Source organism: Bos javanicus, chromosome 10, assembly GCF_032452875.1.
Source record: "Bos javanicus breed banteng chromosome 10, ARS-OSU_banteng_1.0, whole genome shotgun sequence".
Taxonomy (NCBI): Eukaryota; Metazoa; Chordata; class Mammalia; order Artiodactyla; family Bovidae; genus Bos; species Bos javanicus.
This window is the reverse complement of record NC_083877.1, coordinates 46,258,805-46,275,303: the sequence shown is the minus strand read 5'-3', so window position 1 is coordinate 46,275,303 and position 16,499 is coordinate 46,258,805. Positions and strand designations below refer to the sequence as shown.

The 16,499-nt window shown below is 43.2% G+C and overlaps 2 protein-coding genes across 5 annotated transcripts in view; one reads left to right on the top strand and one right to left on the bottom strand.

Annotated features, from left to right (window-relative positions):
* APH1B (aph-1 homolog B, gamma-secretase subunit) overlaps positions 1–16,499 on the top strand; it is a 116,822-nt gene that overhangs the window by 45,643 nt on the left and 54,680 nt on the right. The window contains exon 7 of one of the 3 annotated variants that reach the window (XM_061431096.1): positions 10,757–14,496. The exons of the other annotated variants lie outside the window; for them this stretch is intronic. The gene's annotated coding sequence lies outside the window, so the exon portion shown is untranslated. Of the gene's footprint in view, positions 1–10,756; positions 14,497–16,499 lie in introns of those variants that run through there. 3 annotated transcript variants of the gene reach the window in all.
* The window catches only part of CA12 (carbonic anhydrase 12), a 65,710-nt gene continuing 61,078 nt past the window's right edge, over positions 11,868–16,499 (bottom strand). The window contains exons 9-11 of one of the 2 annotated variants that reach the window (XM_061431061.1): positions 16,465–16,497; positions 15,515–15,602; positions 11,868–14,787 (exon numbers count right to left, since the gene is read on the bottom strand). In XM_061431061.1, the coding sequence (XP_061287045.1) occupies positions 14,715–14,787; positions 15,515–15,602; positions 16,465–16,497 (194 nt within the window). In that variant the 3' untranslated portion in view covers positions 11,868–14,714. The remainder of the gene's footprint in view (positions 14,788–15,514; positions 15,603–16,464; positions 16,498–16,499) is intronic. The other variant, XM_061431062.1, reaches the window with a different exon arrangement.

Here is a 16,499-nt window from a genome sequence, read left to right as displayed (position 1 = left end):
GGTGCACTCCAGTTGACAGGTAGAGGTGGGGTGATCACTGAGGAAAGAAGAAAAACCAGGAGGGCATGGTGGCCTGGGAGCTAGGGGGATGTATGTCAAATGCTGCTGAGCAATGACTAACATGAGAATTCTAACTAAAAATAAGAATTGATCTTTGCATATGGACAGATGAAATTTTCTGGTGACTTTGATAAAAGTAGTTTCGGTGTAGGGGTGAATACCTAAATGGAGTGGATTATAGAGATTGGGAGATAAGGAAGTAGCCACAGCATGTAGAGTACAGATAACCATATAATTATAATAGGGGAATTGGATGATAGCCCGAGAAGGATGTGGGAGCAGGAGAGGGCATTCTTCTGTTTTTTTGTTTTTTTTTTCTTTTTTCTCTATAATATTGTACAGTAACAGCATGTTTGTAAGAAGATGGGGATGATTCAGTGGAAAGGGAAAAATTGATATAGTAGAGGGGATAATTGCCAAAGTAGAGTCTCTGAAGAGAGAATGCAATGTGATCTTTTCAGCATTAAATGTTATATTAGATCAGTTAAAATATTTAAAAATAAGAACTTAAACTTTTACTTTAGAAAACTTTTACAGAGGAAGGACTTCCCTGGCAGTCCAGTGGTTAAGTCTCTGCACATCCAATGCAGGGAGTGTGGGTTTGATCATTGGTCAGGGAACTAAGATCCCACATGTGAGAGGCCAAAAAAAGTTTTTAGAGACAGGGGAGCAAACTAAAGCTAAAATAAGCAGAAGAAAGGAAATTAGAAGAGAAGAGCATACAAGAATAGCGTAAGTCAGATAGCAGAAAAACAGTGGAGAAATCAATAAAATGAAAATCTTTGAGAAAATCAATACAGTTAGTAAAACTATGTCCAGATTGATAAGGAGAAAAGAGAAGGTACAAAATATGAATATCAGTAATAAGTGAAGATATCACCACAGCATCTACATTATTAAATAAAAAGGGAATATTATGAAGAACTTAAAGGTGATAAATTAAAATTGTAAATGAAGTAGACAAATTCCATTTTAATAAAGCTCACTCAAGGGACTTCCCTGGTGGTCCAGTGGTTGGGAATCCACCTTCCAGTACAGGGGGCTTGGGTTTGATCCCTGGTTGGGGAACTAAGATCCCATGTGCCTCAGGGTGTCTAAGCCTGCCTCCCTCAACTACTGAGCCTGCGTACTCTCGAGGCCATGCTCTGAAACTAGAGAAAGTCCTCGTGCCTCAAGGAAGAGCTTGTGCATCCAAAATTTAAAGAAAAAAAATTTTTTAATTAAATAAAAACTTACTCAAGAAGGACTAGAAAATCTGGATATCCCTATATCTCTATAGACTGTGTTTTTTCTTACCTCTTAATGTGCCTTGTAATTATTGATTGCAAGCCAGACATATGTATTGGGTAATGGTAACTGAAGTAAATAGGCCTTTGATATAAGGTTCGCGTCCGTCTGAGCAAGAGTTGGGCAGTGTTTAGTGTCTGCCGCAGTGCTGAGACCAGAGGCTTTCGGTCCTTCCAGAGCCCCTGCTTTTGTCTCCCCTCTTGACCTGGGCTCTCCCACGTGCTCCTTCTCCAAGTCCATGTCTTGCAGATCTTTGAACTGTAACCCACTGTTTTTGTATTGGAGCCCTGTTGGTTGATAGTAAGGTTGATGTGGAAGAGGAGATGTCCTACAATCTTAAGACTAAATCTTAAGATTTAGTTTTTTGGTGAGCCTACATCCCTTAACCTTCTCTAATGAAGGTGAGAAAAATACTGATTTTCACTTTTAGAATTTTATTACTCTAAGTGTGGGAGTGACAGCTTTCAAGCTCTTTATGTATTGGAGCTGACCAGAAATGCCCTATGTGTATTAAAGACTCTGAATTTCCAGTTTACATAAAGAAATTCCTAAAAGGCTTCACTGAAGAATTCTACCAGAAAAGTTATGTTATAAAGCTGTTGTTGTCAAAACATTATAGTATTGGCATAAAAAACAGACACATAAAACCATAGAACTTCTAGAAGAAAACAAAGGCAGTACTCTGGTATCAGTTTTAGTAATCTTTTCTTTGAATATGTCTCAAGGAAAACAAGCAAAAATAAATGGGACTATATCAAACTGAAAAGCTTTTTGCACAGCAGAAGAAACTGTCATCAAAATGAAAAGGTCACTTACTGAATGGGAGAAGATATGTGCAAATAATATATCTGATAAAGGGTTAATAATACAAAATATATAAGGAACTCATAAAACTCAACATTAAAAAAAAAAAGAAAACCTGCAAACAGTCCAATTAAACAACCAGAGGATCTGAAAAGACATTTTTCCAGAGAAGACATTTAGTTGGCCAACAGGCTCGTGAAAAGGTGCTCCACATCACTAATCATCAGGGGGTGCAAATCAAAACTACACTGAGATATCACCTCACACCTGTCAGCTGGTATCATCAGAAAGGCTGCAAATAACAAGTGACGGCAAGGATGCAGTGAAAAGGCAAGCCTCTGGACTGCTGATGAGAATGTAATTTGATTTAGTCACTATGGAAAACAGTATGGAGGTTCTTCAGAAAATTAAAAATAGGACTACTGTATGATCCAGCAGTTCCACCCGTTGGTATTTATCCAAAGAAAACAAAAACACTAATTAAAAAAAATACATGCACCCTGTGTTCATTGCAGCATTTATAATAGCCAAGATACGGGAGCAGTCCATGTGTGCCTATCGATAGGTGAATGGGTAAAGAAGACGTGCTATATGTATTTATATGAAGTGGAAGTCGCCCAGTCGTGTCCGACTCTTTGCACCCCATGGACTTATATAGTCCATGGAATTCTCCAGGCCAGAATACTGGAGTGGGTAGCCTTTCCCTTTTCCAGGGGACCCTCCCAACTGGGAATCGAACCCAGGTCTCCAGCATTGCAGGCGGATTCTTCATGAGCTGAGCCACAAGGGAAGCCCAATATATTTATGTGTGTGTGTGTGTGTGTGTGTATAAAATATGGAATATTACTCAGCCATAAAAAGAATGAAATCTTGCCATTTTCAACAACATGAGGGTATTAAACTTTGTGAAATGTCAGCAAGGAAAGATAAATACTGTATGATTTCACTTATATGTGAAATTTTAAAAACAAAACAAACAGTTATCGATACAGAGAACAAAACAAGTGGTTACTAGAGGAAGGGGTGGGGAGAGAAAAGAAATAGGTGAGAGAGATTTAAGAGGGACAAGCTTCCAGTTGCAAAATAAATGAGTCATGGGTATGAAACGTACAGTGTGAGAAATACAGTCAATAACTTTAGTACCTTTGTATGCTGACACTTTGTAACTAGATTTATTGTGGTGATAATTTTGAAGTATACCAAAATACCAAATCACTACATTATGTAACATAAGAACTAGCATAGTGTTATAGGTCAGTTATACTTGATAATAAACAAACAATAATAAACAAACAAACATACAAACAAATGGAAAAAGATCAAATATATGGTTATGAGGAGTGGAGAGTATGGGAAGGGGGAAATTGAATAAAGCAGTCATAAACTACTATGACTTTCAGTTATAAGTTAAATAACTACTAGGGATATGATGCACAACATGATAAATAACATTGGTGATGGTGGTCCTTTAGTTGCTAAGTCATGTGTGACTCTTGTGATGTCATGGACTGTAGCCCTCCGGGTTCCTCTGTCTATGGAGTTTTCCAGGCAAGAGTTCTGGAGTGGGTTGCCATTTCCTTCTCCAATAATTAACGTTCCTATACATTATATGTGAAGGTTAAGAGAGCAAATCCTAAGAGTTCTCATCACACACAATTTTTTTTTTCAGTTTCTTTAATTTTGTATCTGTATGAGATAATAGATGTTCATTAAACATATTGTGATAATCATTTTCATGATGTATGTAAGTCATGTCGTTATGCCATATACCTTATGTTTATACAGTGCTATATGTCAATCTCAATAAAATAAAGAACTGTTGAGGATAAGGTTGGAACAGCTTGTTGTCAGCAAACAAACCAGTACAATCCTTTTGGGTGGTAATTTAGCAATATTTATAAAATATTGATAAGATTTTGAGATGTGTTTTTAAATTGTTTAGTTGAGTTTATTGTCTTTAAAAAATTGTATTGGAAAATAATTGCTTTACAATACTGTGCTGGTTTCTGCCACACACCAATAAGAATTAGCCACAGGTATACATATGTCGCCTCCTCCTTGCACCTCTCTCCCATCCCCATCCCACCCCTATAGGTTGTCACAGAGCACCGGGCCGAGCTCCCTGTGTCACACAGCAAAGTCCCACTGGTTGGCTGCTTTCCATACGCTGGTGTGTGTGTTTCCATGCTACTGTCTTCATTTGTCCTCCCCTCTCCTTCCCCGACCATGTTCACAGATCTGTTCTCTATGTCTGCATCTCCATTGCTGCCCTTCAAATAGTTTTATCAGTACCATCTTTCTAGAGTCCATGATATGTGCATTTTTTGAGCCAGCAATTCCTTTTCTAGGAATTGATCCTCCAGAAATATATCCAGGAACATAAGCATCTTGTAATAGTCTTGTAACTGTAAAGAATTTGTAATGTCTGTCTGTCAATAGAGCTTTGCCTCCAATTGCAGAACACTTTTCAGCCATTTAAAAAGAATGAGGATATTTGGAATATGCTAGAAAACAAAAAGCAAGGTATAAACCATTTTTCCATTTAGTATTTTAATATGCCAGACATTGTGCTAGATACCAAGAATACAATAGTTAAAGCAGGTGAGATCTGTTTATTAAATATTTGAAAATGAATGTTTAACACACAAACAAATTAATTGTGGAAAGATAAAATTAAATTTTTGGTGGAAATTTCCTGGTGGTCCAGTGCTTAGAACTCCGTGCTCTCACTCCTGAGGACGTGAGTTCCATCCCTGGCTGGGGAACTAAGATCCCACAAACCACATGGAATGGGAAAAAAAAAAAAAGTTAGCTATGACTATTTCGAGAGTTAAGATTATGGGGGACTTTTTGGCTTTATACATAATTAGGGGATTTCCCTGGAGGTTCAGTGGTTAAGACTTTGCCTTCCATTGCAGGGGGAACAGGTGTGATCCCTGATAAAATTAAGATCCCCTGTGTTTTGGCGTGCAGCCAGTTTTTTTTTTTTTTTTTACTACATAATTAAATAGTTATATTTTAAAAGAATGAGTAGATATTATTTACAGAATCAGCCAAAACGTAATCTAAGCACTTCTGTGATTTTTTTTGCTGTCCTTATTAGAAAGTATACATGGGGACTTTCCTGTCAGTCCAGTGGATTAAGACTCTACACTTCCAATGCAGGGATGTGGGTTTGATCTCTGGTCAGGGAATTAAGATCCCCATGCCTTATGGCATGGCCAAAAAGATTTTTTAAAAATCAAATAAATAAAATTGAAAAAAAATGTATTATCAAAAAAAGAAAGTATATGATATTTTATGTATCACAAAATATATGATACAAGGCCTTTCACACTCTGATCCCAACTACTGTCCTGCCTCCCACCATTCCCTATCCTCTCTTCCCAGGCATTCTCAAACACGTCCCTGACACCTCTGCTTACTATGTATCAGGGACTCTCAAACCTCCACATCTTTTTTCTTGTTTTTAGCTCCAACCAGAAAACATGGTGTTCTTCCTTCAAGGTCCCGCTCAAGTGTCCCTCTTTGTGAAGTGTTTCCTGATTAGACTCAGGAAAACAAGTGACTTTTTCCACTGTGATTTCTTAACATTCATGTATATATATATTTTAAATCCAGGAATAATGTACATACAGAAAAATGCACAGATCTCAGAAGTGTACAATCAGATGAGTCTTGAAACTGTGTCCGCCTGTCTAAGCACCACCCCAGTGAAACTGTGGAGTGTTTACTGTTCCCCAAGTGGTTCCCTCCCCCGCTTCCTAGAGGCAATGGCTTCCACAGAAGCAATGGCTGTTTCCAGCCTCTGTCACCATACATTAGTTTTACTTTTGAACTTCATATAAATGGAATAACACAGAGTGTACTCTTTTGTATCTGACTTCTTTCCTCAAGGTAATTTCCTGAGTTTCATGCTTTGGGGTATATCAGTAAGTTGTGACTTTTTGCTGAATGGTATTCCATCTTAGGGATATACAGTTTGTTTAGTCCTTTTGTTGATAAGACATGTAGCATCTTTTCATACAACTCTTTATTATGGTTAATGGTTTCCGTCTGTCTCCTCAAATAAGATTGTGATGTCAATTATCATTGAATACAGGTACTGCTGTATCTTAACTATGGTTGAATCACCATCACTTACTCTGTGTTAAAGTAGACAGTGGTTCCTCATTAAATCTTTGCTATTGAATAAGGAAATATGAGAAAGAGTCAGCTGGAAGTTACTTTGAATGAGAGAAGAGAGATAAAGGAAAATACTGTTTTCTTTTAACACTTTTGACAAACCTGTAGGTTTCTCCACACCAAGCAATTCTCTAGTTCTTGGTGGACACCAACTGTGTTCTACAATTTATTAACAACTCAGTTCTGACATTAACTGTCTGAAGATATTGCAGATGCCAAAGGCTGCGGGCTCAATCCCACAAGCCTGCCCCTACTTTAGACATCAGTTGCAAGTCCCAGGTTGTCTCCTGTATCTCTGTCTATAAATTGCAAGTTCCCATGACTTCTCAGCTCTGATATTTTACTAGAACAGCTCACAAAACTCAGGTAAACATTTACTTACTTTTGCCAGTTTGTCATAAAGAATATTACGAGGGATACAGATGAACAGCCAGATAAAGAAGTCCGTAGGTCAAGGTATGGAGAAAAGAGGCAGAGCTTCCATGTCCTCTGTGGGTGCACCCCTATCCTAGCACCGCCCTTGGCAGCACTCTGAACTTCATTGTTGAGAGTTTTTATGGAGGTCCCACTATGCAGGTAAGATTGATTAAATCATCCCCATTGGTGACTGAGCTCAGTTCCCAGCCACTCTCCCCTTCCTAGGGGTTAGGGTTGGGGTTGAAAGTTGCAGCCCTCCAGTCACATGGTTATTTCCTCCGGCAACCAGCCCCCATCCTCCAAGCTTCATCACCTAATTAAAAACAAAAATTATTATTTAATTTTGACTGCACTGGGTCTTCATTGCTGCACTTGGGCTTGCTCTAGTTGCAGCAAGCAGAGGCTACTCTCTAATTGTGGGGCTCAAGTTTCTCATTGCGGTGGCTTCTTTTGTCGCAAGCAGTCTTTCGGTCCATGGACTTCAGTGTTCATGGTGCACAGACTCAGACTCAGTTGTAGCGCATGGGTTTAGTTACCCCACAGCATGTAGACTGTTTCCAGGTCAGGGATTGGACATGACCCCTGCTCTAACAGGCAGATTCTTAACCTCTGGACCACAAGGCAAGTCCTTCATCACCTCTGCAGCATCAGCTGAGGTATGGCTTAAAGGGGCTTCTTATAAATAACATTTAGGATCTCTGTGCCAGGAACTGAAGACAAAGACCATGTACTTATTTCTTATTGTATCACATAAGATTAAGCCAGATTTTACCCAGTGGCTCAGAGGGAGTGATGAGCTCCTGACCACATTTGTTCTACATGAAAAGGATGTAGCATATTCAGGAAAACTTTTCAAATGGGTATGTGTCGCATGGTTGGGAAGCAGTGAAATTAAGATGCATGAGACCTGTCGTTGGATCTCTAGGTAGCTTGGGACACTAGTTTCAGCAGATGAACTAGCTGGTTATGTTACCTGCCTCACCAGAAGAGTCTTTGCTTGTTTCAGAGAAGCTGGTCAACTCTGTCACCGTTGGCAGAGTTGCTATAGAGGTCTCAGTGTGCCCTTGAACTCGTAGGCCCTGTGTCTGTTGTCTTCATTGCAGGTAATTATAAGTTAATATTTGAAATGAGTGAACTCAAGCAGAAGGAATGACTTTGACTTACAATGTGGAGAGGTCAAAGTGGCCATGTGAGTAGAGATCACGCTCTCTCCTGGGCTCCCGCCAGCAGGACGAGTCCCAGAGATGTGCTCCAGGCCTGGCCAGGCATCTCCTTCTTGATGCACCAGGGGTATAAGCTCTGAACGGAAATGCCAGGTTGGGGCAGGATGTTATTTGCTCTATGGGGGTTTTGTTCTTCTTCTTTTTTATGGCTTTATTGAGGTATAATCTATGTAAGATAAATTGCACTAGTCCAAGTATAAAATTTGAGCAGTCTTGACATATGTAGAGAAACCATCACCACCATCAAGATAGCAGACATTTTCATCATCTCAACAAGTTTTCATATCCCTTATAATCCCTTCATCTCCCACCTCATCTCCAATCAACCACTGATCTGAGGTTTCTGTCACTATAGTTTGCATTTTTTAGAATTTTATACAAATGAAATTTATATATGTGTATGTTTCTGTGTTTATATGTGTGTGTGTATTTATTCCTTATCTCCAGTTCAGCTTTAGGAAAGGAGAAAGTTCAGTGAACGTGTCCTTGGGAAATTTGGTTCGCTGAATTAGAGGTGAGGGGAACATCCCCGGAGTTAAGCTGACTCCTTTGTCTGCTAGCAGTAGTGCTTCATCAAACTTTTTCTGAGCAGATGCTGGAGTTTAACATTCCAAAGCAGATTGGAGGCAGGGGGTTGTGGTTGACTTTCCAGAAATTGTTGTCACAAAGGCCTTTAGTGTCTTTATCGTGTGGGGTTTTATGAGGTTGTGGCATGATTGTGATAAGCATGTAAATTCTGTTACATGAAGGCGTTTCCGTGTCACTAGAGCTGTGGAGGGTGAACCTTGCACTGTCATTGAAGATCCTCCACCTCGGGAGTTTTGTGGGCATGACTCAGCCCAGAGCACCAGCCCTTATTTCATTTTCCTTATAAGATCGGGCAGGGCTTTCTCTTTCCCTGGGTTGTTGGATAAGGATGTGAAGATGCACTGACCCACTCAAAAGTGTACCGCCAGGAACCATTACTGAGTTCCTGGTTGACTGCAGTCTCGATGCTATGCTGCCCTGCAATAATTTTTTTATAGTGAATAATTCTGTACCACAAAGCACTCTGACCCTTGTTTCTGTCCAGTCATTCTATACTGAAAGGGCACTGGTAGGGTGTGGAGACTCTCCTCCATGGCGTTGTCCCGGCCTCACGCCTTCCCCTATACCTGCGACTGTTGGATCTGAGCCAGAGGACTGTGTCCAGTGTGGACGTGCATGGTGATGCCATGGTGACCCCACTGCCCAGGTGGCACTTATGCTGCCTGGCAGGCAGCCCTGGAGGTATTGTTATTTCTTATAAGTGGGTCTCGAGCTTCTCCCCACACCTTGAAGGAAGGTGACTCCTTCTCACGTGAGGGATGGGGCACAGCTAACAAGTCAAGAGACATGGGTTTCAGGCATCCGCCCTCTTGGAAGAGAGGAGACACCTTGTCCCGTGAGGGAATGGTAGGACTCCGAGGAAATGGGGAGAGAGGTCCTGCACCTGGCCAGGGTCCTTCAGCGAGGTCCCTGAAGTTAACCAGATGCCTTGTGCCCATGGCCCAACCTTCCTCAAAGGCAAGGACACCCTAGGCCATGTCACTGTTGAGCACCTGGACCCCAGGGTGTGGCTGAGGGGTGTGGCCAGGGCAGGGAGGACTGGGGACCCCCAGAAGCGGAAGAGGTGCAAAAAGGAGGAGAGTCATGCCTAATGTCTGTTGGCCTGCTTGCCCCAGCCTGATTTCCTGCCTGCCCTCTTTTCTCCTGTCCTCCCAGTCCACTTCCCTGGATTTCCCCATCCTCTGTCTCCTGTCCCCCATCTTCACCTTCCAGGGCTTTCTTCCAGGTTTATTTTATGTGATAGTCATCTAGGTCTAACCCTTCCAAAGCGTCTGTCAGAGGCACCAGGGTTCCATATCTGCACAGTGGCTGAACCGGCCACTGGCCGGGTGTAGCTGCTGAGTGCTTGGAACACGGCCATTGAAACTGAGAAACTCCATTTATTTTAATAAATTTAAATTTAAGAGCTGATAATTGATTCAGTTATTTGGAAAATTTTATGTTGGAGCAACTTGAGTATGTGTATATGCTTTTTTTTTTTTTTTGAGTTTTTTTAATGTGGACCATTTTTAAGATCTTTGTTGAATTTTGTTTCCATATTGTTTCTGTTTCATGTTTTTGGTATTTTGGCCACGAGGCATGTGGGATCTTAGTTCCTAGACCAGGGATTGAACCCACACTCCCTGCGTTGAAAGGCAAAGTCTCAACCAGTGAACCACCAGGGAAGTCCCTAAACACACTTTTTCAACTGTAAACTTTTATGAAATCTAAATATAAATCAGAAATTTTCAGTGACAATTTAGCATTTGAATGGAGATGAGCTGTAAGTATAAAATACCAAATTTCAAATACTTTAGGGAAAAATGAATGAAAATCACTCACATCAAAATACATGTTGAAATGATAGTATTTTGAATCCACTGGTTTACATAAAATATATTATGAAAGTGTCACTGGTTTTTGTGGGAGGTTTGTTTTTTTTTTTGGCATGGCTACTAGAACTTTAAAATCTCACATATCACACTATATTTTATTGTATTTCTGTTGGACCCTGGGCCCTGGATTGTCCATTAGCTGAATTTAGATGAGGAGGTAATGGGCAAGCTGAAGGAGGACTGAATCTCCTCGCCATCCATGGCTCTCATCAACACACCTCTTTGAGCATCAGCCCAGATGCACCTTGCATTCAGGGAACGGAGAGAAAGGCAGTGGAGAGAAGGGAGATAATTTCTGTTGCTCGTTTCTTGCTCCAGGAAGTGCTTCCTCCAACCTCCCCCATCCCTACCCCCATCCCAGTGGGATGGGAGCAAGTCTAAGGAATGGGTGTGCCTGGCTCCCCTCTGACCTCATCCCTGCAAATGGCTGTGACACCAGGAAGGATGCCAAAGGGGAGGAACCAAAGAATCCTTGTGTTCCAACTGAAGAGACCATCAGGGCCTGAAGAGGTTAGTAATGTTTCTGTTCCAAAGCTGGACTCACTGCTTTATCTCCTGCTGGAGCAGAGTTATCTTTGAACAGTTTACCTGTCTCGGTCCTAGGGCAACTGAAGTGAAAATCCAAAGTTTTTTTAATAACTCAAACAGGGATGGTGCCCACTTGTAACCTTTATAGAACTGCTTCCTTTAGCAAACCAGAATGTGAAATCTGGATTTAGATAAAAGATTATATGGAGGGGGACAGCAAAAAGAGTCCAAAATAAGGTAACAGTCAGGCAACCAAGAGATGCTACCAACCTGCTCCCTGTATTCAGGTCACTTTGGTTAGAAATGACTCCTTCTCTCTTTTTTATTTTTTATTTTTTCAGTACTTTTAAAAATGCATCTGTTTGGCTGTGCCGGGTCTTAGTTGTGGCACGCAGGATCTTCCATCTTCATTGCGGCATGTGGGATCTTTAGTGGTGGCATGTGAACTCTTAATTGCAGCATGTGGGATCTAGATCCCTGACCAGGCATCGAACCCAGGTCCCCTGCATCAGGAGTGGGGAATCTTAGCCACTGGACCAGCAGGGAAGTCCCATGGCTCCTTCTTTCATATTCATCTGTTCAAATATGACTTATTTTTCAAGGCTTGGCTCAGATACCACCTTCTCCCTGAGCCAGTCAGTCCCTGATTACTCTAGACATACAAGATCCTCTAAGTGTGACTGTGTGACCAGGGCTGCACACATCGGAGGCCTGCATCCTTGGTAAAATGCTTTAGGGCATCCGTGTGTTTTCCTTTGGAGCTGGGTTCTATGACCTGGCTGCAAATGACATCATTATTCATTCTGACTTGTTCCCTATCACCATAGACAGGGAACCCCAAAGTACTATTGTTTTGCCAATAGTAATACTTTTAGCTTCACTTCCAAAAACTAGTCTGATCTGAAAAAAACATTTTATTTACAATTTCTCATATTTGTATGTCTTCATTACAGTTATTCTTACAATAAATACAGAAGTCCTAAACAGACCATCATCGAAGCCAGTGGTCCACAGGGACAGAAGGTGGTGCCCATCCCTGGGGTTTTCCAAGGGCCAGTAGGAGGCCTTCAGGGAGCTGAGTGAAGGGGAGGAGACTTTAAGGTGGAACCAATAATGGGATCAATAGTCAATGCAGCAGAACCCTAGGATGTCTGTTAAGGAAACAGGTACAGGTTTTTACTGTTATCATCATCATTTGACACTAACGAAACAGAGCAAAGGAGCTGAAGATCTCCCACTGCAGAGAGGCAGAGAAGCCAGAGCCTTGCCTGCGTCTCTGCCCCAGCCGGGGCCTGGCTTTTTCACCTCCACCCGTGCTGGGCACAGCGCCAGGCCCTCCCAGGGTGAGTGGGAGGCAGAGTATCATCAGCACCGCCACACCACTCTCCTGTAGAGGCAGGTGGCGTCAGGGAGGGAGTGAGAACCTGAGGAAAGGTTTCCCCGTTGCAGGGCTGGGTCCTCCGGAGTCCCATGCGGATTAGCAAGGAGGGCGGTGGTGTTGATTCTTGGCGCCCTCTCCCTGGCTTTGTTTTATCTGAGCCAAGAGGTCCCAGAACCTGGGCTGTGCCGAGCAGGGAGAAGCAGGAGACATGTGGCTGTTTTCACCACCCCCGTAACTTTCCATTTTTATCAACAGCCACTGTGCTAGGTACAATGACTTCTCTGTTCTCTCACAGAATGTGTCAAAAAAAAAGCTGTAGAAAGCTCTTTGAAATACAGCCCCACAGCTCTGGAGTGGTTTATGTCGGCTTCTGATTGGCGGTTATGGGCTGAGGCCAAGAAAGCATCATCTAATTCCCATTGCTCAGTCCTGAGGGTTGTCCCTGCTGTCATTTGATCAGCATCAGGCCGGCATGCTAATGGCAAGGCAGGATGCCGTGCCAGCCTCCAGGGTAGTCAGGCGTCTCATGTAGACAAGAACTGTCTGAGTCTCCGAGTCCCCTGTAACTCTGCCTAGCATCACTACAAGTTACGACAGCAGACAAGAGAGATTTCTCAGAGTCAGAGGGAGGAGAGGGAAAAAGACATGCTAAAGAAACCTGTCACCTAGACAGGGAACTGCAAACTACCATTGCTTTGCTAATAGTAATGCTTTTAACCTCACTTCCAAAACCTCACTTTAGATGTGCTAAAGAGAACACCCCATGCTGTCACAATGAGAGTGAGAACCATAAGGTTGTCTGTGAACTGCAAGGTTCCAGCCAGGAGAGTTTGGTGGGGGTCTCCTTCTCAGTCATGGAACAGACTGATATCCACAGGGCTCTTAGGTCAATGGGAGGAGAATGAAGGAGTTGTCTCAGAAACTGTCTTCGTCACTTGGCAGGGAAGACCATGAAGGATCTTTGTTAACATTCCATTATTTCTGGTCCATGAATACCACGATGCCAGCCCCTGCACAAGTAACTTCCCGTTTTCATAGTTTGAAAATATATTGTAATTCAGCCATGACTTGACATCCTTCAAGTCAGAGAAGTAGGTAGGTCCCAATTCAAGGTTGACAGTAGGCTCACCACAAAGGCAGCAGAAATGAAATTTGGGCAAAAGAGACAAAGGTCTTCAACCATTTTGCTTCTGTCTGTTTCCTCTACGTACAAAAGCAGCTGAGGTCATCTCAGAAGTCACGTCTCCTCTAGGAGAGAGAAGGCAGTAACACATTTTCAAGGAACAGCCTGATTATTTATAAAATCTGTAGAGTACAAAACAGAATGATGCCCCTGACAGGAGGTTGCGTTGGGCTTAATATTCTGTCCTCCTCACACTTCACAGCTTGACGTGCAACTTCTGATTCCAATATGATTTCTTTTCTTCTTTTTAAAATATTTATTTTTTAATTTATTTGGCTGTGTCAGGTCCTAGTTGTAGCACGTGGGATCTTCATCGCATCATGCAGGATCTTTCCTTGTGTGGCAAGAAGACTCAGTAGTTGCAGCATGAAGGCTTCGCTGGCCTGAGGCATGTGGGATCCTAGTTCCCTGAGCAGGGCTCGAACCCGTGTCTCCTGCATTTCATGGAGGACCCTAACCACTGAACAACCAAGGAAAGCCCTCCAATCTGATTTCAAAGTGAGACTTTTCCAGATCTTATGTGTCTTCTCTCTCGCTAAGGTCTGTTTAGTTAGTGCATCTCATCTGAAGGACAGACAGGACTTGGAAAGTGGCTTACTGTACTGCAAAGAATATTTCTTGTTTTCTTTTTGTCTCTGACACCTTGACCCTTCCTGTTCCCCGGCCACCACCGCCCCCCTCCCCCCAGCCCTCAATTGTAAGGTCAGACTAAAGGTTTTGTCATAGCAGAAGGAAATTGAACAAGCCCTTCTCCGAGGAAAGAAATGGAGCCTCAAAAACAAAGCTTCAGCAGAGACCGCACGTTCTCACCTGTAAGCATGGACAAGAAGCAGATTCCCAGACACTTGAAACCACACTCACGTGAACCCCTGGATGAAAGTGTTTTCCAGCCAGTAACAGCCCCAGCAGGCAATACAGTTTGTGCCCCGAGAATCCAAACCACTGAAAGGCCACACACGTGAAGCAGACAGCTTAGAGTTCCCGCCTCCTTGGCGAGTTCTTCCCATCCACACTCCCACTGCGGGTGGTGGCATGACAGCAGAATGGTAGGGTCCCCCCAAGCATCTAAGGTGTTTGTGGGCTGAACTCAGAAAACCCTCAGATGTGTCACGTGTCCAGGGAGCCACAGTGGTTTGCGTCCAAAGCCAAGTCCTCCCTTGGACGTGCCTGGGCCTTCCAGGGCCTCAGGCATGGGCCTCAGTCTCCTGCTTGATGGCTGGTTTGTAGATGACTCCTTTGTTGGCACCTTTTTTGCTACTGGAGCAACAAGAACATACGAATTTTGTTAGTCAGAGAGGAAAGAGAAGCAAGAACAGCCTGACTCAGCTATGGAATGAGGCAAGTCAAACCCTTCTCTTGGAAACCTCTCTCAAGTTCCATTGGTCTTGGGAGGAAATGCCCCCCAATAACTGCTAACCAAAATGGAAACTGTTCATTTTTCAACTGTTCTCTTTCAACACCTGATGATACTAGACCTGCATTTTGATGAAGGTCTCATTACCCTGCTGCTCAGATCTCTGATTCCCATAGGGTTTCTGGCAACCTTTTATGTTTTTTCATACCAGGAAAAATAAGTTAGGTTATTTTAGGCAATAAGAACATGAGCAAAGGGCATTAGTGTGAATGAGAAATCAAAATTTTCCTCAATTTTCTTTTTGGGTTTAGAGAAGAAAAACCAGATGAAAAGATCTTAGAAAGAAGCAGCCTTGGTGCTTGTGTTTAGGCACGTGGGATCGCCCCTCCAAAATCAAGAAGCTTGTCCAAGGTCCAAGCTGGCAGACACACCTCCAGCCCTGAGCACCGCGATCTGCCAGCATCAGCCTCTCACGCCAAGGCCTCGATCAGTGGTGTTTTGGAGATGGCACTCCAAGGATAAGCTGGTACGGGTGGCACAGCTCCTCATTATGCACCCTGCCTTCCCAGACAGATCAATTCTCATGGACACAGAGCCACCCACTCCCATTTCAAACCCAAACCAGCTCACCTCTTTCTCCTTCTTAAAAGCCAAATGGATACCGCCAGGACAATACAGATGCCGAGACCACAGGCCAGGGCCACGGAAAGGACGATGCCTGGGGAGGGGTAATGCACACACGTTACAAGCCTCCCTTCCCTTCATCTCATCCCCATGTGTGCCGTCAGGTGACAGCTGCAGGGTCATCCACAGAAAGGTGTAACTTCCCCGCCTCTGTTTTCAAGTTCTGGTCTCTGGCTGAGCAGGACTGGCTGGAGTACTCACAGGGGCCATTTGCAAATTGTAGCGATTATCCAGCAGGGCTTCTCAAACTTGCACCAGCATCATCTGAAGAGCTTGTTTCAAATGTATACTCTTTTTGAGCCCAAGCTTCAGAGTCTGATTCAGTCTGGAATTTGGCCCAGGAATCTGCATTTTTACCAAACACCTCTAGCTTATGCTGATGTATTGATATGTGGTCCATGAACCACACTTTGAGAAACCCTGGGTTACATAATAAAAAGTTACTCTATTTTGCCTTGCTGGATTCAAGGCCCATTGAGATGCCTCTTCATCAGCTTTGACCTCAAGTTCTATTGCACAGTCCTAAGCAGTCCCAAACAGCCAGGGCCCATTGCCAAGGTCAACTGGCTGGTCACCCAACCTCCATATCTTGGCTTTGGCCTAGTCTTTAGGCACTGCTTTCCCACCCTGGCCAACAGAAGGTCTTGGATAGGCTCTTTGAATGTACACATGCTATAAAGTGATTAGGTCTTTCATTAGAGGAGCATTTGATTGGGAGCTCATCTTTGAATCAGAGAGCGACTTGAGGGTAAGACACACAGTGAGGAGGGGGCCAGGAGTCAGAGTGACAGCACAGAGAAGCAGAGAGGATGAGCTGGAGGTCTCAGAGGCCCAGATCACACCGAGAATCACAGCGATCACCCAGCTGCAGCATGCACGGCCGGCCGGCCACATACCCGGACTCAGTCCTGTGCAGGGAGGGTCTGGCACT